Source organism: Lampetra planeri, chromosome 3 (assembly GCF_965212315.1).
Source record: "Lampetra planeri chromosome 3, kcLamPlan1.2.h2, whole genome shotgun sequence".
Lineage (NCBI taxonomy): Eukaryota > Metazoa > Chordata > Hyperoartia > Petromyzontiformes > Petromyzontidae > Lampetra > Lampetra planeri.
The window spans coordinates 16,394,074-16,419,056 of record NC_136109.1 but is presented as its reverse complement, the minus strand read 5'-3'; the positions used below and the strand labels follow the sequence as shown (position 1 = coordinate 16,419,056).

The 24,983-nt window shown below is 43.4% G+C and overlaps 1 protein-coding gene across 2 annotated transcripts in view; it reads right to left on the bottom strand.

The window, feature by feature from the left end:
- LOC144738979 (C-myc promoter-binding protein-like) overlaps nucleotides 1–24,983 on the bottom strand; it is a 134,256-nt gene that overhangs the window by 61,720 nt on the left and 47,553 nt on the right. For both annotated transcript variants that reach the window (XM_078621984.1, XM_078621991.1), the window contains exons 6-9: nucleotides 19,015–19,256; nucleotides 17,325–17,391; nucleotides 16,363–16,421; nucleotides 5,804–5,948 (exon numbers count right to left, since the gene is read on the bottom strand). In XM_078621984.1, the coding sequence (XP_078478110.1) occupies nucleotides 5,804–5,948; nucleotides 16,363–16,421; nucleotides 17,325–17,391; nucleotides 19,015–19,256 (513 nt within the window). The remainder of the gene's footprint in view (nucleotides 1–5,803; nucleotides 5,949–16,362; nucleotides 16,422–17,324; nucleotides 17,392–19,014; nucleotides 19,257–24,983) is intronic.

Here is a 24,983-nt window from a genome sequence, read left to right as displayed (position 1 = left end):
CGATTTAAAGCTTTCGTGACTGCAGGGATTCATCTTCTTGGTTCTTTCGGTAAAGTCACGTAGAAGGGAAATAATAAACTAATAAAAATAGAACAATAAAATAATTCTCACGACGTTTCGGCCACAACGCAAGCAGCCGTCCTCAGGTGAAGAACAGGTCTGTCGAGAAGAAAGAGTCTTCACCTGAGGACGGCTGCTTGCGTTGTGGCCGAAACGTCGTGAGAATTATTTTATGTTTTATTTTTATTATTTTATTATTTCCATTCTACGTGACTTTACTGAAAGAACCAAGAAGATAGACGCAAGTAGATATAATAATAGGGCTTTTTCCCCTTGTTTCTGGCAACAAAATTGAAACATTTTGCAAGGAATCATGTTTACATTAACCACAATACTTGCAGTCAGAATGCAAACAAAAAAACAACACTATGATAATGTATGCATTGTCCTTGAAACTGATTGGTCCACACCAGAGACAGCTTGTGTTGCAATCGAAACGTTGTGAGAATTTTATTGTTTTATTTTCATTATTTTGTTGTTTCCGTTCTACGTGACTTTACCGAAAGAACCAAGAATATGAATCCCTGCAGTCACGAAAGCTTTAAATTGAAATTTGGCATGCAGCAGTTATACAGAGATAGACCATTGTGGATGGGTTTCATCCTAGGACTCAGTAATTGTAACTAATGTTCACTGCTGCAATGTCTGCCTCTCCAAGCCAAAGATGAAGAGTCTCCACTGCAACACTATGGGGGGCTCATAATTTTGGAAAATGCTAACCATAACCAAAGTTCGATCTTAAATTTGGAGCTTTCGTGACTGCAGGAATTACTCTTTGGTTCTTTCGGTAAAGTCACGTATAAAGATAACATAATTAATTAAATAATAGCATACGACGTTTCGATTGCAACACAAGCAATCACCATCAGGTATAAATGAAATAGCAACAAAATCTAACCAGAAAACTATAGACAGACATATAAGCAGACAGATATCACCAAGATACATAGAGAGAGTAACACAGACACAGAGAAGGAGATCGTCTCTGTGGCGAGGCCTTAAATAGACAGAGGGGGCGGGGGCGGAGAGAGGGAGGGGTTAGAGAAAAAATTAACATGTCAATGAGTGCGGCGACGCGTGGTCAATTACGCAAGCTTGAACATTAGGGAAGAGGGAGAAAGAACACACTAAATTAAATAACCTAGCAAAATATCGAAATGTTATGTAATACAACACAGAGAGTCGGTCAACACACAATTAACGCATAGCCTGGTTGATTACGTATTTCAAAGATTGCTAAGTTAGAATTTAAGTGTGAAAATTCCAAAGAGAGACAAAACATAAAACAAGAGGAACGGAGACACACAGACAGAGCAGAACATAAGAACGACAAAAAACGAGTGGAGACAGAAAAAATACACTAAATACACAGGCAGAGAGAGAAAAAACCCAGAGAGAGAGAGAAAAAGATAAACTTGAAACTTCCCCGTAGAAGCGGTTCGATCTTAAATTTGGAGCTTTCGTGACTGCAGGAATTACTCTTTGGTTCTTTCGGTAAAGTCCCGTATAAAGATAAAATAATAAATTAAATAATAGCATACGAGCATAACCAAAGTTTCCAACGTTTAGTTTCAACTGTTTACAACAGCTGCGAGTTTGACTACTTAATATAAAATGTACAGAGTTTGTTTCAATCGACTCCACCATTGGCCCAAACAGCCCAACTCGTGTGAATATTTTTGTCATATTGGCAGCCATTTTGCACCATTCTGGCTCTATATTTTAAAGAATATTATAATCGGAGTGCGAACCATTCACCCCCCAAAGACCCCGAAAACATTCAATAAAGTTACAACAGTTGGTAAATCGCACAAAATTCAACAAGAGATATGCACCCAAGTATCATCACCACCAGATGAAAGGCTTTTTCACGTATGCCAATGTGCAACAAAACCCAGAATTTGCCCTTGGCAATTCATCTGAATTTGCTTACTGCAAGAACGTGCCATTGTGGTATTAGAAATCAAGTATTAATGTTCTCACAAATGCTACAAACAACAATGCCTTTTCGATTAACATACACAAGATAATTTTTGGACAATGGTCTTTATATGTTTCTTCTTTATCTGCTCTGAGGGCAAGTGTCCAAAATGAAAACAACAGCTGTTCAGATATTTAAGACAGTGTTTGCTTTTTTTAACCATGAAGGAAGTTGTATTTATAGTTTGTATCATCACTAAATATATTTATATTTCAAACACTCTGGCCAATGGTGGTCCAAGAAACATAATTTGGAGTCTAAAATATTTATTTCACGGAGTTTATGTATTACATGCCTTTTGTTTTTCTTGGAAAGCATACTGAATGTTCTGCTTGAATGTCATACCTGCTTAATTAGCATACTTTCAAGGAGTTAATCAGTCATAAACACACGTCAATATCTGTGCTAAAGTAGACATTATAGCCCCTGTGACTACATTTATAGAAACAGGCGATTGCATAACCACGTGTTGATCCCAATTCATAAGCAGTAAAAACACCGGATGAACTCCATACATATCTGGCCAAGTGGTGCTGTGGTGAGATTGCTCAACTCACAGTCGGAAAGTTGTGAGTCCAAATCTTGGACAGGGGGTTGATTAAGCCAATAATCATTATGGGATCGTTAAATTTAGTACCACTTTGTGGAAAATCAACAGTGCTCACCCTATGGAGAGTTTGACCCCCACCATGGGCATGTGGCTTAAGGTGTTGCCCCGATGGAGATTAGAAGAACTCCAATGCTCGTTCGAGCAGAATGACACGTCCACTTTCACTGATATTAACTATGTAAACTCAGGGTTCTCTTGAGAATATAAATATCATCGGCTGCTCACCAGAAATACATGGCATAATTAAGGATATACTGCTAATGTAAAACCTGTTTCTCCCACAATTAAAATGCTGTGTTGAATTGGCCTAGCACCTTTTTCCACATCGTAGAACACGGGTCAGCGATAACGACGGCTGGCTCAGGTTTCATTGTGAACTCTGTCATGTCAAAACCTAACCTTTAGTTAACAATCCTAATCACAGCAGCACTGGTTACATTGATTTTGCATGTCAGCTTAACAGCATTAATGGAATCACCACCAAAACTAACGTCAGATGTGCAAACACACATCTGAAGATAAATATTTAAAAACTAAGCCCCCCCTCCCCTTCTCTCCTCTCTCTTTGTTTTTCCCCCTGCCTTCCCTTCCCCTTAAAAAAATCATTGCTCCCGTCCGTAGTGGCGATGTTAGTAGGGTAGCGAGTCCACCTTCTACCCTTTCCCCTGCCCCGTGAGCAACGAGGCCTTGGACTTTCGTCTGCGCAATTTCTATTCCCCATTCCCTTTCCCGTCGCTCGTACTCTCTTGTTAAAATAAATAACATATCAATAAAAATATTTATTGTATTCATTATTTTTCCCAACTATGCCGCTGCTTGCGTACTGCATTTCATTTCGTAATTAAAGTGCGGCTGAGCTCATAATCCGTTCGGCGGGTTGTTCCAGCGTTGACAATGGAAACGAGCGGATGTAAATGGAAAAACGCAGAAACATAAAAAATGACTGGAAACATTGGTGCCGGGCCAGCATATTTAAACCGACTGTCAAGAAACCGTCGATAGGCAAGCTATAGACACACAAGGATATTTTACTTTGGGGTGTATGCTGGATTATTCCATTCAATCATCGAGGTGTTGTGGTAGACATCTGAGAGGTGTCAGTGCATTGGCATGGCGTTTCCTACTTCGTTATGGGAAACTGCATTTGCAAACGTATCAATTATGAATTTTTGTACGTGCAATTTTATTGTCTTGGTGTAGTCTGGGGGACTGTTCATGCTGTTGTTTTGCTGCCTTGCCCAATATTTGAAATTGGTGTAATTATGTAATTTGAACTTACATACTTTATCTATCTTGATTTAAAGTTTTCATGACTGCAGGAATCCATACTCTTTGGTTCTTTCGGTAAAGTCACGTAGGTAGAAAAATAAAATAAAACCAAAAATAATATTATTTAATTTTGTATGAAATAAAATAAAACAAAAAATAATATTATTCACTTTTTCCACCTACGTGACTTTACCGAAAGAACCAAAGAGTATATACTTTATCTATTTTACTTATTCATTTATAGTGATTTTCTTTCCTTTCCTATACATTGCACTCCTATCGTTTTATGTATTGTTGGTTGTTGTAACTTTCTGACCGGCCCTTGCTGGAGTTCTGTGAAAAAGAGATGTATAGTTCAACACTCGTACCTCGGATTAGCACAGTTGGCTATGTACAGTGCAAAAGGAGTTCAACATACATTAACACTTTTAAACGAAGCTCAAAAGCGTTGATGTATGAAGGGGTCGTAATAACTATCACGAAGATGACCAACTATAAAAGGTTTCAGTTTGGTGTTTTAACATCTTAACAGCTGTTTTGTTGCCAGAAAAAAAAAGGGGAAAAACCTATTATCATATTTTGGTACTGGCAAAGGAGGTCCCATGATGTGGATGCTCACCCCGAGCTCTCATTACTCTGATAGTGGCATTGTCTTTGGGCTGTACGCCTTCTGGCGTCCTCTGGTCTAACACCGTTTGAGACGAGGCTCAAAAGAAAGCTGTCTCTGGTGTGGACCAATCAGTTTCAAGGACAATGCATATATTATCAGAGTATGCTTTTTGTTTGCATTCTGACAACAAGCATTGTGGTTAATGCAGACATGATTCCTTGTAAAAGGTTTCAGTTTGGTGCTTTAACATCTTAACACCTGTTTTGGCAGAAAAGAATCAAGTTAAATAAAACCATTGATAAAAAAGGGGAAAACCCTATTATTACAAACAACATTTTCATACAAAAGTTGTGAAGCCATTATTGACGTATTGTTTAGAAAACCAGTGATATTAGTTTTTTAAACAATACGTCAACCAACCTGGACGTTATAAAATTTCGCAGTCAGGGCAATGACGTCACGGTGTGTGACATGACGAGATGAGGTCACTACACGAGCATCATGTCATGTCACAACATCACTCACCATGCACCGCATGTCTTTGTCGCGCGGTTTGGAACGTAATGCTATTATCGCAAAGCAAAAACTTCCGAGGTCAACCGTAAGTTAGAAAGCGTGACAGAATCCGTGCGTGTGCGTGTTTTTTTCTTCCTTTTTTTTTTTGCAAGGTCAGGACGCTATACTCAGCTTTCCCCTATTTAGATTTCGTGACCAAACAGTATTTTCCTTCTAGATTTACATTTTCAAACTGCTATTACCAACTAAACGAATTCCACTACAGGAAACGCACAGTAAACCGAGCGAACCCCTGTATCACATGAAGATGAGCCACACACCGTGCTCTGAATGCATCTACAGCAACAGCTCTGTGATCAGCACTTCACCATCCAGAATGCTCTATTAACCGGCATCTTGCTGTGCACTTCGGGACGCTGCCGAGTAGTCTAGCCCACGGCAGCCTGTACGACGTACACTCCCGTGTACTCTAAAAGGCCCAGCTGCTTTACTACAATCAACTTAGATTGCTCGAAAAATGACCGTTGAAAACCTCTGTAAAAGATTATATTATTTCTAATATCGTGGTAAAAAATGTAAACTTACGTTTCTTTCTCGAAAAGTTTTACCTACTTGGAAGAATATGGTGAACCAACCACAAGTAGAACTCTCGGATAAGCGGGCACACACTTGATTATCCGTCACCCCCCCCCCCTCCATTCCACCCAGTGGATGCCGGATAACCGAGCTCTTGCCAGACACTTAACGCCGGCCTCACCGACACGAGGGCCTCGGCCACGCTGGTCTGGATGGCTGGGCGCAACGAGTGGATGAGGATCTTGTTCTCCATGAGCGCCGCGTGCAGGAGGGCAAGCAGGTGCTCGGGACCCAGGTTCACGAGCAGCATGGAGAAGCTGGCTCCACTGCGGAACAAACGCACGGAGCACGGCAGCGTCAAGCGTTAATTTTTATTTAGAGAGGCATAGCGCGCCGCTGTTTTTATAGACATTGTAATCACCGACCTCTTATAAAATGTCTGGCGGAAGAGTAGGCAAAACACCTTCTGAAGGGGCTCTCTAGAGGTCCCTCCAGAGGAGGCCCTTCAGTTAGCAGTGGTGTGAAAAATGTATTGCAGGGCTGCACCTTTACCTTTAGTTGGTTGCTAGGTTTTTCCTTCAACCATAACTTGATTGTTAACATTTATTTTAACTTAATTGTGGAAAATGTTTTCTAACCGATGTCTTGTTCAAAAGTGAAAATTCCACATTACTGTGGCAGGGGAAAGTTTATCCATAAGATAACCACTGTCGACTTCTCCACAAAGCGGTATTCATTTATCAATGCATGCGATGATGGGCTGATTCATCCCCCCATCCAGGACTTGAACTCAAAACTATTGTAAGCCGCTTGGCTCGACCGCTGAGCCACCTGGCCGGATATAGCCTCCCGTTTCATTAAAAAAACCGCTACGTATTTCCATGACGCAAGAGACTTGATGCACTTGCCTAGGGGACTGACTTAGGATATTTCAGAATATAACACAAGTTTCTCTTGTATGTATGTTGAACTTCTTTCGCACCGGATGAAGCCAACCGTGTGGATCGGAGGCACGTGGCAAGGACAGCAAACTCAACACAAAAAGCAGTTTTAAAGAAATGAGTTTTCAATTCACGTTCAAAAATGGACGAGTAACCTAACGTAAAACACGCAATTTATGTGAATCCAATAGGAGACAACTGTACAAAGATGCACAAACAAAGACAAACATCCCCCGAATAGCCTCAACAGACTGTTGGGGAAGTGCTGTTTGCGAGCACACACATACAAAACACACGTACACAAAGAGTCGGAAAATTACACGTGCCCCCGCTCTAAAGCGAGCGAGTCACCCACCCCTTCCTTCCTCTCCCTTCTCCCCGGCCTTTCCTCACCGCACGGGACTCCCATGCAGGCCTCTCTCAGCGTGTAACCATTCATGTGTTGTTGTGCACGGAATTGGGAAAACTCGCCAGTGCGAGAAAAATCAGAGCAGCCTGTTCTCTCGTAACATTTCATATATCTACGTGTCATTTGATACACATAGTTAGTGAGGACACCTCTAAAAATGAAAAAAAATACGGATATAAATTCTACGTATATAAATTATAAAAAAATATATATAAACCTGTATATTAAATATATAAAATCGCAAATCTGTCTGTCTGTCTGTGTGTCGCCGGACCATACGCAGTTTCATTGGACGACCGGCGCGGACCACGGCGGTTGCTCCTGGCAACGGGTAGCGACGCATTCGCTGCGGGGTGGACGCCATTTTTAATTCCCGTTAAAAATATGCGCACGCATTAACACGCGACTCTGAGGTAAATTCATCAAAGTTTCACGTCCTCTTCACTCCCCCCCCACCCCAATGTGTGCAATTACTATTATAGGGTCGGTAGATAATACAATTATTGCGATTAGACAGTATTATTGTAGCGCGGGGGGGGGGGGGGGTAACGGCCCCAGTACCCAGCCTCAGCCGGGTGGGCAATCTAGGCGAGGCCGGAGGCTCTGCACGGTACTAGGCCTCGACACCCCACCACACTATAGGCCGTACATATTACTGCACAGCGGCCGAGGAGATCGTTGCTGGGGGGGGGGGGGGGCAGGGGTAGCAGCCCATCTGTGTATATATGTAAGGTTATTAAGAAATATATTTTTCACCCGGGCAACGCCGGGTACTTCTGCTAGTATTAAATATGAATACAATGTATATGAATAATTTATAATGTATTTATATAATCTTGATTATATAAAAACCGCCGAGCCACAAAAACCAACAATATCATCACTAAATCGACTTCTCTAATCGATCAGACCAAGCAGAGCTCCCTTAAACCTCTGGCTGCTAGACCACCCAGATTTTATGGCCTTCCAATAATCCACAAAGTAGGTATCCCGCTCCGTCCTATCGTCTCCACCATTAACTCACCCACCTACAAACTGGCCCGATTGCTGTCTGAGACCATGCTTCCTTTCACGGGCAAGTCCACCTCAGCTGTACTTAACTCAGCTCACTTGGTTTCTCTAATCAAGGACATCTCACTGTCTCCAGATGCTTTGCTTGTCAGTTTCGATGTAGTCTCTCTGTTCACCAATGCACCTGTACTTGACACCATAGCAATCATTGAAGACTTGGTCCAACAAGGACTGAATCCAGATGTACCAACATTGGTAAGGCACTGTCTTACCAACACATACTTCACCTGGAATGGTACATTCTACAAACAAAATGAGGGTACCCCAATGGGTTCTCCCTTATCGCCAGTGGTAGCGAATGTTTTCATGGAAAAATTTGAGACAGATGCCATCCAGACATCCACCCTACGTCCTTCCTTGTGGAAGAGATACGTATATGACACGTTTGTCATCTGGCCACATGGCCTGCCAGCACTGAACCAATTTCTCAACCACATCAATTACATACACCCGTCTATCAAATTGACCATGGAAGTGGAAAAGGATGGCAAGCTACCATTCCTGGATGTTTTGATCGAGAAGAGACCTGATGGCTCATTGGGACATTCGGTCTACAGGAAAGCCACTCACACGAATGCCTATCTAAAGCCTGACTCCCACCACCATCCAGCCCAGAAACATTCCCTCATCAAAACACTACACCATAGGGCCCATTGCATCTCCGACCAGCACCACCTAGCTAGTGAGTTGGAGCACGTACACCAAGCCCTCAGGATGAACGGATACTCGGACCGTACAATCCGCAAAGCTGCCTCCCCAGCCATGGGGAGGCAACCTTCTGAGGATCCAACCAAAACCATCACTTTAGCATACATAGCAGAGGTTACCAAAAAGATTTTCAAAATCTTAAACAAACACAAGATCCAGGTTCGTTTCAACACAGTGCACAAAATCCGTTATTTAATCCCATCTGTCAAGGATGCGATTCCTGACATGCAATACCCTGGTGTCTATAAACTGAGTTGTAGTTGTGGCAGCAGTTAGATTGGGGAAACAAAACGACATGTCTCGAACCGCGTTCGTGAACACAAGGCAGATCTGAAACACGGTAGGATCAATACCTCTGCAGTTGCTGATCATTGTTTTAACGCTGTGGGCTCACACAAAATAGATTTTTCCAAGATGGAGGTACTCTGCAAACCAACCGGCTACCTTCAGAGATTTGTTCATGTAGCCATCCAGATATATAAACACAGACACAACTTCAACCGAGAAGATGGGTACAAACTGAGCAATCATTGGAAGGACGTTATTAACCAGATAAAGTCTTACCCTGACTGTGATGTTTCCATCCTACCTGCCTATGTCAGCTGTTATTTCCTACTCTCTGTGTGTCTCTCTCTATGCCTCTCTCTTAGATCTCTCACATGCCCTTTGGATTTCACTCTCAGGCTCACATGCCCTTTGGATTGCACTCTCATGTTCACGTCCTTTGGATTGCACTCTCATGGTGCTAATCTCTCATTAACACTGCTGTTGTGCGCATATGCGGGCATGATACTCTTATGCGGCGAGGGAAGCTCATTCATGCTAATCTCCCTCCCTAATCCCTCTCTCCCTAATCTCCCCCATTAACACAACTGACGTGCTTGCGTCCGTGGATGGAATTCCTTTCCAGCTCAGACCCCGCTTGCTTGCCCATCGCCACATATATAACCTCTTGTTGTAACAGCTCTCTCACTGGTTCAGCAGTTCCACTGCTGGATTACATTTTGTCCGCCTGAGGACGACCACTTGTGTTGCGATCAAAACGTGATTTATTTTATACCTACGTGACTTTACATAAAGAACCAAAGAGTATTTATATAAACATATACATTTCTTTGTATGAATTGTATACAAATGATATACAATTTTAATATAAATTACATGATATATAAATGTAAGTATATATAATACATTTATATTACATCTCATTATACATAAAATGGATATATAAAATACATATATAATTTATATAAAAGCAGGTGATGTCATCGGAATCATCAATCATCGTTAGCTGCCCCCAGTTTCCATCAGTAGCACCGTCGTCTTGACAACAACTAAATTAACACATTTTCACATCTTCCCCTCTTCTCGATCTCTTCCCAGGATGTTAAGTCTCTTCTCAGTCCCTTTTCATGGGAGGTGTAACAATGCATCAATTAATTTCGACCCATGAGACTTGCATGTATCAAACAGCGTGCGCAAGAATCGATGTCTTTTAATTTGTAGATATTGCGCATATTTGTGGCTGTTATATTCTACACAAAATAAAAAAAACCTTAATCAATTCTTAAACAGAATTCTAACAGATTCACAACGTTCCATTGAATTGCTCGGTGGAAGGGAAAATTTATATATCCATAGTTTTTAAAATGTATTTCCACAATTCACTTAACTATCCTCTGCATGTCCAAATTAACATTAGTTTTCTTTCCAGCTTCTTAAACGGCCACACAATCGTATATTTACGACTTCAAATGTTTCCCAATTTTTCAACTGCCACCATCTCTCCGATCGCCGGATATTTAGTTCTTTCTCTCCTCGTCTCCTCTACAATACTCCTGCAAATTCCATTTACTTTTTCATCCTTACTTAGTCACTGTTCTTGATTCTAAGCGTATGGAAAAAGTATGAAGAAGTACCAAATACAAAGCAAAAAGTGCATCTCTATGTAAAAAAAAATGCCAATTATTTTGGTTTACAAGGCCTGATCCACTCCCCAGATCAATGTTTTTCCAGCAAGTTTAAGGAGGTAAATACGAGATTCGTTTTTCACTTGAATCCCCATCAAAAGAGTCATATCTGTTAACAAGTGCTGCCAAGTTTCCAGATGTTACAGATTTCCACCATCACAATGGGTCCATTCAGCACAAAGGACATTTTGTAACGAATTGGCTTGCGACTCCTTGCAATCGGTTTCCCAGGCCATTTCCGAATTACTTGAAAATCCGTATTTTTTGGTGTTCGACTGGTAATTTTTATTTTATAGTCCTCCATTTTCACTTCTTAAACATTGCACATCATTAAAAAGCAAATATCTTATGACCTTTACTATTTTAATGCAAAAGTTAAAATGTACCCTTTGGAGCTTCGAACGTCATTCCAAATGCCTCAGGATTTTCTTTCCATATATCCACCTGCTTCTTATATCATTACCTTCCCCAGCTACAACGTCTACATTATCTGTAAATGGCCAAGCTTGCCGTACTTAAGGATGTTATTTCACTCAGTTCTTATAACTCTGCGATACTTTGTCCACAGCAGTGGTGACCGCCAATGTTTTTTTTGCCTTAGCCCTCATATAATATGGGACGTACGAATAGGCGAAGGATATGCAAACATACCTTTAACGTGTGACACACGTTCCCAGACTATCCTGAAAGTCTAAAAGACTCAATAACACTTTCCGAGGTAAACATTGTGAATTAATATTATGAAAAAAAAAATTCTACCATAAGTGTCCACTGTCATGCGAGTAATTATCATGATGTTACCTTTGACCTTGTTACCCACAGCAAACCATCCTTTCCATTCATTATATACATTTGTACAAATAAATGCACCCTCAAATTAGCATGTGTTTTTATGCCCTGTAACGTATTCCCCACTTAACACGTTTTCACCTAACGTGGCACTTTTCAGGAACGCATCTACCGGGTTAAACGAGGAATTGCTGTACAACAATATATGCATACCAGTACATCTATTTTTCTTGGAATCAAAGCTGTGTTTCTGTTCTGAAATATTTCCACGAATTCTCACTCTGCTCTTCCTTGTTCTGTTCTTCCTTGCATGTCCCCCCCCCCCCTCTTATTCTTACACCCACCGGCTTGCCAGTATTTTTCCTCGACCACTTCTGCTTTTGCGCCTCCTCTGTCGCAGCAACTGAGTGATGTTTAAACACCGTCGGTTTTCAAACTTTGTTTACCCCTCCCCCCCCGCGATTTCCCCCCAGACCTCTCAATCAAAGCGTGATTATACTTTTTTGCACGCTGCTATCTGCAGATCGCTGAAGATGGGAAGACTCGTTTATCGGTTTACTCCACAGATTATAGGATCCATCTATATAGCAGGATATTAGATTAGAGTAGTTCACAAAGATGTGTTCGCACAATACCTATGAGTTAAGCTCATCTATGAATAGTAGCTATATTTGTGTTCAGAGTATTCTACGCATGCATTATCTGTGTATATTTTTTTGTTAGAGAAATGAACAAAGTATACTTTTAAAAAAATTACCACCAACATCCTCATACTGTTGCATTATATAAGTGTATGTGACTTACATGTTCAATAGTTTTTTGTGTTTAATTTGTCCATTCCCCACAACTCCGATTAGCATGGTTGACTACGTACATTGCGAAAAATGTTCAACATACAAACATCCTTCAAAATAGAAAATTCTGCTAAAATGTTTAGTTTGCTTATTATTTTTGGAGCAATGTACTCATTGGCGGAAATGAAGTTGTGCACGGCCTGCACATTATATTGTAGGGTCTGCAACTGTCAATACACAGCTGAGTTATATAAAACAAAACAATAATAATGCCAATAATAATACTTAACAGCCTTGTGTGAATATAATGCTGGATGAAGACTTGACAGTGAAACACGCTTTGGTATTTCCCTACACAAATGTCTAACAATAATATGGCCCATGCATATAAAAGCACACGATACATTGCCAGTGATACAGTACGCCAACATCTGTTTTGTTGGTCAAATTGTGAACTGAAAAATGCCGACTATTGTGGTCGGGTTTCACACGCTGCTTGCATTACTAAACATTCCAGATTTTTTTGGTTTTATAAAATGGTCAAGAAGTGCAGGAACCGCAGAATGTGAGGATTTCCGAAATGCCCTCTAAGGGTGTGAAGAATTCATGGAGAACATTCAACTGCTGCTCTGTAATCTCTGAATCATTTCAATAAGCTGAAGCGGCTGTTGATAAATTAAGCAAGACACCAACACAGCAAAGATTAAGATGATGCTTCGACGCTACTCTGCATTTGATAGCTTGCCTTCGTCTGGCAATTTGACAAGCGTACGTTTCCGCTGACTCCTCGTGATTTTAAAACCATCTTTGTTGGCTTCACTTTGCATGAATAATACTGTGATATCATTTAAAAAAAATTATCATTGTACTATATTATCATTGCTAACGACAATATGAATAAAACGAGGGGTTTAACGGGAGAGATCTTCCGCCGTACCATCCTATTTTCTTGGATCCTATTAATCATGAGGGCACAGGGATCGTCTCTAGATTCCAATGAGTCATTGCACAGCTGCACGGCAGTTTATGAATGGGGTTTCCATGTCGCTGTGAAGCATTCAAGGGGCCACGGCAAACTGCCCTTTTTAAAGGATTCTGCAACGTGGGTGAACCCGGGGGGGGGGGGGGTAGAGGACAATGTCGCATATCCGACCATCGCATATCTTCCCCTTTCCAATTAGCCAACCACAATCGGCGCAGAATCCGCGCAGAGTGTAACTGTCATTCCTTATAGACGTTCATAAATATGACGTGTTCACACCGAGTAACGTATTCTTAATATTGCGTACATTTGCTTGCATACGTACATTTTCTTACTACATGAAAGAATGCGCTCGCGTTGGTCACCCCGTGGTGCCCTTATAAAACTCAACGTTTAACCTACTTACGCCGGCTTGTGCCCGCCCTCACAGTCGGGCATATTTGCAGAATACACCACGCCGCCGTTGACCCTGGCCATTGACCGAGCAACCCAACGTTCCAACCAGCTCCCTCCGCAGGAATGTGCTAAAGAATCAACTGCACTTAGTCGATAGTATTCACTGAAGGGTTTACTTATGAAGCGCTGTATATAAAAGTCCTCATTTACAAACCATTTTCATGTCGATAATATTACATAGAAATTGAGTGAATGCCACATGGTATACATACACGTTGGAATGTGCAATCAATTTTCATTAGGCAGCACTGCTAAAATTAAAAAAAAGTTAGTTTAAATTCATAGGGTAGAGGCCAAGTGCTGTTAACACAATGATGATAATTTCACACTGCTTCAGATGTTGGCCAAGGGCAGGCACCGTCGAGGTTCACTTCACACTTGGAGCTCATGCTACCCATGGCTGGGAGCCGAACACAGGTCACCGAGTTCACGGCAGTACCATCGCTATACATATCTTCTTCTATCTCCATATATATAAAATGGAAATTTGTGAATGCGTGTGTCTGTTCAAAATGTTTAGCGTACTTCCCGACATGCAACAAACTTGAAATTTGCCATGTGGGTACTTTCCAGATTGTACACCATGCTAAAATTATTAAAATAGACTTTAGTATTTGGGGGGGGGGGGGGCGCAATAATGCATATTTTTTGCACGGCAAGTGAGCTGTGATGTCACATCTGTCATGTGACCCACGCATGTGGAAGCGTAACGCATTGTAGTGTAGTGCTTAGCGCGCTGCGCTACGAACCCGGCGACCTGAGTTCGATTCCCGCTCACGGCCACCACCGGTGACGATTATTTCAACCGGTCCTGGGCCTCCCCTAGGTCGACTCAGCCTCAAACGAGTAACTGGTGTGGTGTGTGAACATCGCCACTGGGGGGACAAAGGCGGCCGGGCGTGGTGAATCCAAGTCCCGGGCGAAGCCGGGTAGTAAAGCTAGTAGCATATAAATTAATAAACATTCATCCATACCGCCTACACACGTCCATAAGCGGGTGTCATTGCTCTGCGGGTAATTAGTCGATGCATTACTGTGGTTGCTATGACTTGTGGGAATAGGGCACCCAGAGCAGCACAACTAAGTGTAGCAACGCCCCTTTCTTCTTCATGTGGCTGGGGAAGCAGTTTTAGTTTCATGTTGAGGTTAGCAATCAATTCAACAGCTACAGGTGAGGCAGTGTCAATGGCCACGATGCCACCGGGAATGGATCTCCGGGCCAAGTGTTCAGTACGCGGGCGATCGTCTGACTTGGGTGGTGGCCACGGTAACAATTTAGGATACTCCTCACAGTAGCCTAATTAACATCTCGGTGTGTATAAAGCCTCTGTTTTTGCTAATCCTTTTCCAAAAGAGACAACATCATGTGAGATTAGCTGCCTGGATCTGTGCACTGGATGCTTACAGTAATCACTTCATAGTAGGAGGGCAAACGGACTTTGCTTCATTAATTTCTGGCTGTGGAGGAACTTTCCCTTTCTCACCCAAGTTGCAATCCCAAGCAGGAAAACTAAATTCAGAAGATTCCCACTCAATCGGTCCTCTACGACAATACGGAACACTCGCTTGAACAATGTAAATGTTATTGCTCGTCATCATTACATTATACCCAACTAAACCGAAAAAGGTAAAGTTGCAGCAGTGCAATTACTTGCTCATGCCGATAACCTTTCAATAAGGTATCTTGGTCTATTCTTCCGCACTCAATGAGACGTCTTGAAAGAGGGGAGACTACCCACACTTTTCCTCGCCAAATGAAACCTCCCAATCGACTAATTGTGGTGTACCCATTTATACTGTTCGGAGGACAGAGGTGAGTGGATTTAAAAAAGATTGTTTCAACTGCCGTGTCGGAAGATGTAACTGGCAACCTCTAGATTGCAAGTCCAGTGTGCTAACCATCATAATATGTACTCTTTGGTTCTTTCGGTAAAGTCACGAAGATAGAAAAATAAAACGAAACAAAAAAATAACATCTTGATTTTAAGCTTTGGTGACTGCAGAAATCCATACTCTTTGGTTCTTTAAGTAATTCAAGATTTATTTAAATAACTTTACCGAAAGAACCAAAGAGTATATATCAACATCATAATATGGCACCAACTCGACACATTTGTCTCTTATATTATAGATCCGTGTTGCAACTATCTACTGTGAAATATTGAACTGATATTTAAAAAAATAAGGGTTTATTTCTGAAACTTGATATTTGTTTTGTAATATTGTACTGTTGTGTTTATATTTGCTGAACAAAATTATGCATTTGCCTTTATAACCCAGATATTTGCTCTTAAAATAGATTTGTAGTCTCAATGTCAGAACCTCCGATGAGCATGGTTGGCTACGTATGGTGCGAAAAAAGTTTAACATACATACGTGAGCAATCAGCAAAGACATAATATACAGCGGAAACCTCACTAAAGTAAACAAAGATTATTATATGGAATGGCTACGAGAAATTAATTATCCCCAGAATGAGCAGACTATTGTTTTGTATGAAATGCAGTGATAAAGAAACAATTGTGAAAATCAGGATCATGAACATACATCTCAATCGTAAACATAAAGATACATTTTACATTTCAGCCAGACGATTAAATTAACCGTAACTTTTTATTACCTGAGAGGCAGAGGAGAGGATGCAGGCTGAGAGAGCGTGAGAGAATCGTGTGGAGAGAGCTGAAAGCAAAAACACCACAATGCATCATTAATCACAGCAAATGACCCATGGACTTGGACACTCGGAGTGTTATAAAACGATCATAAAACGATCGCAGTGTTCGTCATATGAGAATGCCGGTCTATTATAAAGCCGACTGTATCATGGACCCTCCCTTGCCGGTATCAAAATATAATAGGTTTTACCCTTTCTGGCAATAAAACAGTTGTGTTAAGATGTTAAAACAGCAAACAGAAACCTTTTTGCAAGGAATTATGTCTGCATTAACCACATATACTTGTGGTGAACATGCTACAAAACATGCTCTGTTTTGTGTTTGCATGTTCACCAGAAAGGGTAAAACCTATTCTTATAAGCTGACTGGAATTACAAAAAGAAAGAAAAAAATTCTAAAATTGTTGTCATCAATACGCTTAAGTATATAAAAGTTATTAGCAAAGTACATATATGCATTACTGTATTCTTACATCTCCATTCAATTCGTTAAAATGTGTAATGCAGACATGACAGTTCCAAAAATATATATTGGGCAAGGGCAGAACATAAAAACACAATGACATCTGGAAAGATAATCTGTTCACTTGCAAAAAAGTTTCCAAGGTGGATGATAATGTGTGCCAATGCTTATAGGATGCTGCCATGGGGTAATGATTAGCACAAGAGCAGTTGAAACACATGGCCCTGCCTCTGTCCACCCAGCAATATAAATAGGTACAACACCGTTCGTCAATCGGAAGGCCGTGTGTCGTGGGGTAAAGTGTGTTTACTTCCACTTTTCTCCACGATATTTGGTCAATTGCACGCCTAGTAAAAAAATACGCATTTTATCTTGAGGGTTACATTATAATTGCGGTTCTGAATATGCTTTTAGATTTTCTAGGAGCTAATGATGCTGCTCTCACCTGCACTAAGATGCGAGGTCTCTGGGGCGACGGAAACGGCGTGTTGTGCATGAAGTGGGAAATGTGTCTGAAAGAGACAACAAGCCACAACGCACGGTTCATTCTGCAGCAAAACATCAAGTTACCGCACTGAAAGCGGTTATCAAGAATGAGAAATAAACAAACAACTAAATACAAATAAACACTTCTCATAGACACCGCCCGAACAGTAACTGTGGGGCTGGCCGGCCTGGTCACAGCTTACTACGCTCGATCGAGATGGATCATTTGGGAAGGAGGGCAATTGGACCCTTTGCCGGTCGAGCACAATAGTAGCAGCAATTTCAAGAGCTAGACGTCACCATGGCCAAAGGCGCTGAATGCCACCACAGCTCGCTTCCAACACTTTCTATCCCCTGCTAGATCCGCCAGCTGCTGCCGCCGCTGCTGCACAGTAAACACGTGACCTACGAGAGGCGCCCAAACAGTATCCCTCCCCCCACCATGTGGTCCTATGTCTACCCCTTGTTCGCCAGATTCATATACAGTGGTACCCCGGAGATCGAACTTAATTCGTTCCAGAAGGCCATTCGAACACCGATTTGTTCGAGTTCTGGTGTGTTCGATCTCCGAGGTTCTACTGTACACCACTCCAACGCATGTGGTAGCAACTCTCCCAATGCATTGGAGTAAACAGTACACACTAGAAAAATATGACACAGTAAGCTGACATTTCTGCTAATGGTCCTTCCTTTATTATCATCACGATCCATGGGCAGATAGCTCGTAAGTGTCCACTGCACATGTCGTAATTTGTTTCCACTTCCGTCTATCTTGTGCTAAGATGTAGTGCACATCTTTCCGGCACCCATCTCTTACGTCCTTCCTTAGGGCATTCTTTTTATCAACACTAGTTACTTTTACTTTGAATCATTTTTTGTACCCGTGATTTGACTTTCTCAGGGTTTGTTTGACGCTCAGGGTTTGCGAATAGAGAACTGATCATTGTTTACATTTATCTGGGGGAAATCTCCTGCAATAAAGTCAGTAACACTGCTCTGCCATCTCAATGCTATGTAGGAGGGTCAAAAACTAACACAGTCTAATGCATATTTTCTAAGGCAGTGTTGTTTTTTTTCTTTCATTTTATGATGGAAATATATATATTAAGCAGTCAACAAGAAACCTGCATATACTCAATTACACCTTTATATGTTAAACATAACAGGAAGCACATTTTTATTTTCCACTGTGGCATTAAATGATGTGGAAATATGAGAATAATATTAATGCTAGTTAATAAATAAGGCAATGATTCACAAATTTGTAATCAAAATACAGTAAACGGGAATCATTCAACTAACAGCACATGCAAGGTCCAATTCTGAGTACACTTCTTACCAACAGCGCATTTACTATGTTTGTTTAAAAAAGCATGCAACACTTCACGCCTCAAACTGCTTTCCATCACGGTTCAAAACCTCTCTGCTCAAGCGATTATTCTGCAAGAAAGCATGTGTCCATTCGCGTCGTGCAATTAAACTAGCCGAGAATTTGCAGTTCATGTCAATCGAACCGATAAGCTTGCACATTATACGACACGCATATGAAAGCTCAACATCTCATTACACAACTACAAACGATATGCTCTTCTTCCGGCTGTAAACACGAGGCCTGAGCAAAAACAAAACTCGTCGCTGGGCGGCCTCACTTCTCGATGGGGATGAGGTTGGGTCCAGACACGGAGAGGCGATACAGGAAGAGCAGGAACTTGTGAAACGCTTCAAAGAAGGGCCAGTGCGACAGCAGGCAGATGCTCTTGCTGGCGTGTGCCACCTTGCCAGCAATGGGCTTGTGGTCCACGGCGCTCAGCATCCCCAGCTGCGTTTTCTGGCGATCTGTCAGGCGCTCGCCCGGGTACGCTTCGAAGAACTGGATGGCGGCACCGTAGACCTGTCAAGTGAACCAAGTGGAGAGGACACGTGTGTGTGTGTGTGAGCATTCAGGGAACACGTGCGCTATTCACAAACACTAGGGCCTCATTTTACAGCTGCCTCCTCTCTTGTGATTACAATTCAGACTGGGTGCCAAAATAAGGCCACGTGGCAGCATGGAGTCCCAAGAAAATTTCCACGGCGAACTTCAGGTTATTCGAGTCCAATTTAGACATTTTAAAAAATTGCAAAAAACGTAATCTCCATGCGATGTGCATTTTCCTATTTTCTCAGAATATCTCGCGGTTTACAGTTGTGACTGTCATTTTGCACACTTGTATCTGCAAACCACTTGGGCTTTCTTCACAGTAGGTGCAGCATTAACTGAAAGTGCGCAAAGCACATAGCCATGGAAAGTAATGCATGACTTGTGAGGCGATGAGAGAACATTCGTAACCTTTCATGCTTGAATAAAGAGGAAACCAAAGTGCAGTCACGATTAAATGTTGATGCTAATGCTCTCTAAAGAATCAGACTCTTTATTTATACTGGAGGAATCCAATAAGCTATAACTCTCTTTTTCAGAGATGTCAAGTTAGGTCAGAAAGTTACAACAACAAACAATATGAAAACACAATAGGAGTGAAAAATATAGGAAAGGTAAGCAACTCTCTAAAAATATACATCTATATATAGCTGTGCTTATATTACCAGGTAAACCAGACTGAGCTATTAGCTTATTTTTCAAAAGTGACCTGGCCAAGAACGGTAGCTCACCAAAGTGGCATATCATGTCGAAATGTATAGCAGCTAAATAATCGAATCATCTCAATGCATGCTTACAAATGTGGAGGGAAAACCAGAGAACCCAAAAACAAATATCTTTGCTCATGATTATGGTCAGAGAAAGCATAAATGCCCCCCAAAATTTCACAGCCTTAAATAAACAAATAAATAAAATATGTATGGAAGAAAAGGCTTTATATCAAAATTTAAAACACTCGTTTCTAGGTATAATTCGTTTGGATATAAAATAATACCGTGTGTATTGAACTGCAATTACTATTTTAAAAAATATCCTCTCCTCTCCTATTCACTACAAATATAAGTAATTACATTTCAAGATTCAGGTAAACACCGTCACAAAAAACCTTTACATGCACCTGCAAAGAGTATTTATTTTTAATGGCGCAAAGCCAACACTGTCAAAAATGAAAAACACTGTAAAAACTAAGATATTAATACTCTTTCAGAAACATTTCTACTCTTTGCCGAGTTTGTTAAATGTTGGAATATAATTTTTTTAAAGATGTGGGGAGGATAGTGACACAATGGAATGAACCCAAGCTTTGGCTAACAGATGTAACAGGCTGCGCACAAGTGCATTCTTGTGAGTCTAATGACCCAGTGGAAGAGACTGCAGCCAAGAAAATCAAACTCAATTCCCATAATGGAAATAATTATCCGACCAAAGAACAATGGGCAAGACAGGACAGTGTAAAAATGTACAATAAACAACAATGTTTAAAGATTACTAAAGATGTATTAATTCAATGTAACATTTCAACTGTACGGTAACCGAGGTATTGTTTTTATTCGGGGGTTTTAGAAGATTCACATGAATAAACACCCAAAAATATGTCGTTCTTGGTGTACATATGCATCGGGACACCCATGAAATAGAATCTAACAGCTCATTGGAGTCTTTCCGCTGAAATTAACTCAAATCTACAATCCGTAATATAGGTTTTTTGTGTTAGATCGCGTAAATACATAAATGTGTCGTTAAACCCGCCACCACCTGACACAGCCAACTAGTAAGATTTGTGACGTAAACAGAACATGCCAATTCGTTACTAGTGTAATAAACGACTGGACCACGATGTCTGGCTCAGTGTCCTTTATTATTCGGTTCGTGCTGTACACCCACACGGCTGTCTTTACTCTGTAGCTTCTCCACGGTGCTGACTCCAATGTCGGCCCGATCCACAACAGCAGCTCCGCTGCTGTTTCTCTCCCACAGCCCCCCTTGGCTGTACTCTCTGCTGCTCTTCTCCCTCCGCAGCTCTCACAGCTTCTTGCTCTCTCTCTCTCTCTCCGCAGCTCCTCCTGGCAGCCACACCGCTGCCTCTAACAAGCAGCCCCCTCTCTCTCTCTCTCCGCAGCTCCTCCTGGCAGCCACACCGCTGCCTCTAACACGCAGCCCTCCTGGCTGTCTCCTCCCCAGCTGCACACCACTCCGCAGCTTCCTCTTATCTTCGGGGTTGGCTCCCGATCGCCGTCGGCGCCCCCCCTCTCCACACTTGCCCGCGTGGCCTCACTCTTTTCCGCTCACACCCCGACTACCTTCCCCTTCCGGTTTACCCGCTTAAAGCCCCGAACCTTACCCCCACGTCACATGACTCCACCCCCCGTGACGTCACCTCCGGAAGGTCGCTTACGCCCGCATTACACCACCCTCCCCCGTAGAAAAATCCCAGCCGACCTCGGCTGACCAATAGCAAATCGTAATGCGGCGAACCGAGCTTCCCCCCCTAAAGGACACTAAGCATATAATGTAACAGCAAGAACAACAACAACGCAATCAACATCAACGATCGTACAAAAGCATGCAATAAATACAACTGTAAGAAAAAAAATAACAAGACAGCAACAATCAACGAAACGTAAGCGATTTGGAACGTGTGCGGGTCGCCGGCCCGTCCCGGACGGTCGGCGGCCCACTCGCAGAACGGGAACGCGATGAAAGTCGAGGAACGACAGGGGGTAATCCCCCTGTCGCAGCTGGAAGTCCACCGCCGTCCCGTGTCTCTAAAGAGTTAGTCTTGGGCTTGTCCTGTGACCGTGCCCGCAGCTGGGTCGGAAGGGCTGCAGGGCTCGAAGGTCCCGCAGACCTGGCAGGCGTCCTCCGAACAGGGCCCCTCGTCCCCCGCAATGTCACGGCCGGCCTGTCTGGAACAGGTACGACAGGCGCTCTAGCGAGATCAATGGACGCAGGCAGGGGAGAGTCAGCAGCAACAGACCCCGGCAAGGCAATATTGGGGGATGACGCATCATGTAAGGGAGCAACATATGGTTTCAAGCGCGACGTATGCACAACCCAGCGACGAGACCCAATCTGGACGCGTGCTGTCTGTGGGTTGGGAACCGCAATGAGGCGTACGGGACCATGCCAGGGTTTGTGCAATTTCGGCGAGGTCCCCGGACGTACCTGTGGACAATGAAGCCAGGCTAGGTCCCCAACCTTCCAAGGGCACTCCCCCTCAGACCGTCGCGCATATCGCTCGTTCCGGGCCTGGGCTTTGGCCGTAGCCACGCGGGCATTCTCCCGCGCCTCCGTGACTCGGCGAACCGTGTCCTGGATGTATTCAGGAAGTGGTTTCCGAGGTCCCTTCACCCCAGTTCCCAATTGCACATCCACCGGCGGCACGTTTTCCCGACCATACATAAGGTAAAACGGCGAATATCCTGTAGCCGCATGAGGCGTCATCCTGTACGCCGAAAGCACCCCGGGGATGTGCAGATCCCAATCTGATTGTTGTTCACTCACGGTATGGCAAAGCATGGCAGACAATGTCCTGTTCAGCCGTTCAACCATACCATCCGTCTGCGGATGGTATGGGGATGTCCGTACTTTCTTAGTCCCAAGGCCCGCGCACACTTCCGCCAATAATTTAGAAGAGAAATTCCTGCCCTGGTCCGTGAGGAGTCTCTCAGGCGCCCCCTTATCCATAATATACCCAAACAAAAAGGCGTCGGTAATGGCCGCGGCCGACTGATCGGGCAACGGCCAGGCCATCGGCCAACGGGAGAGGTACTCAACCCCTACCAGCAAATATTTATTACCCCTCGCCGATGGTGGAAAAGGTCCCAATATGTCCAGTGCCACCAATTCATTGACTCGAGACACCTGAATCGACTGGAGAGGCGGCACGTAAGGATGTTTCGGCGGCTTACGTTGTGCACACGCAGGGCACGCGCGCACGTGCCCTACGACATCTGTCGCCATGCCGTGCCAAAAATAATGACGTTGCAACGTCAACAAGGTCTTCTGCACCCCTAAATGTAAGAGAGTGTCACAATGGAGGGTTCTAATCAACTCGAACCGCAAGGACGTTGGTACCACCAGGCGCCAACGTTCCTGGAACCCCTCCCGCCACATAAGCAGACCATCTCGGAGAGCGGTTTGCGGCCCCACAGCCGTACTCGGACTCCCATTGTCCTTAGCAGACCGCTTCCGCAAGGACACCAATGACTCATCCATCATCTGTTCCCGGATCCAGACAGACCGCGGCAGATTCAAAACCCCGTCAGCCGGTCCCGGTTCCATCGGAGTGTCCGACTTCTCGACGGCCAGCGTGAGCGGCTGAGGGGGGTTTGGAATCGGCGAACACCTATGCGTCCCCGACTCACATTTACAAGGGCCGCGCCGCGGTAATCTGGAAAGTGCGTCAGCGTTCGCATGGCGCACACCCTTCCGATGTTGAATTTGGAAGGAAAATTCCTGTAGCGTGTCCAACCAACGTGCCAACTGTCCGGATGGCTGGTCAATTTTAAGGGCATATTGCAAGGCCGCATGATCCGTACGCACAATAAAAGAACGACCGTAGAGGTATGGTCGAAATTGCCGTAGGAAAAAAACAACCGCCAATAGTTCTCTGCGAGTGACACAGTAGCGGGTTTCCGCAGGAGACAAGACTCGGCTACCATACGCCACGACACGCTCTACACCCCCTTTAGACTGTGATAACACCGCCCCAATACCTGTGTCACTCGCGTCCGTATCAAGAATGAATGGATGATCGAAATCGGGATAATCCAATGTTGGGGCCGTGGCCAATAGATCACGCAGACTCCGAAAGGCCGCCTCCTCCGGCTGTCCCCAAACAAACTTCCGTCCTTTACCCGTAAGGAGATGCAAGGGCCTCGCAATCGTCGCAAAACCCGGCACGAATCTTCGGTAATACGAGGCAAATCCCAAAAACCGCCGAACATCCCCCACGGTGGCCGGAGTCGGCCAATCCCGGACGCACGCCGTCTTTTCCGGATCCGTGGACACTCCCTCAGCGCTCACAATGTGCCCCAAATAGCGGACGGACCGTTGCAGTAGGTGACATTTCTTTGGTTTGAATTTCAATTTGGCAGAACGCATCCTCGTAAACACTGTCTCCAGCCGCGTCAAATGTTCATCGAATGTGCGGCTGAAGACAATGATATCGTCCAAATATATAAGACATGTCTCCCACTGCAACCCCGTCAAAACGAGCTCCATCAATCTTTGAAATGTAGCAGGGGCCGCATTCAATCCCATCGGGAGACAGTTGAATTGAAATAACCCCTGAGGCGTACGGAATGCGGTTTTCTCCCGTGAGGACTCGTCAAGGGGAAGCTGCCAAAATCCCGAAGAGAGGTCCAGTGTGGAAAAGAACTTAGCCCCCGACAATGCGTCGAGGGAGTCATCCATACGCGGCAGAGGGTACGCATCTGCCACCGATATCTTATTCAATTTGCGGAAATCGACACAAAATCGCAATTTGCCATCCTTCTTCTTAACCAAGACGACTGGAGCGCCCCATGGGCTGTTAGATGGCGATATAATGTCCGCAGCCAACATGTCTTCCACTGCCCCCCGTACGTGTTCTCGCTCCGCAGGACTCATCCGATGCGAATTTAATCGAATAGGGGCAGCATCGCCCGTCTCAATGTGATGGTAAAGCAAGGAAGTGCGGCCCAAATCCAAATCATC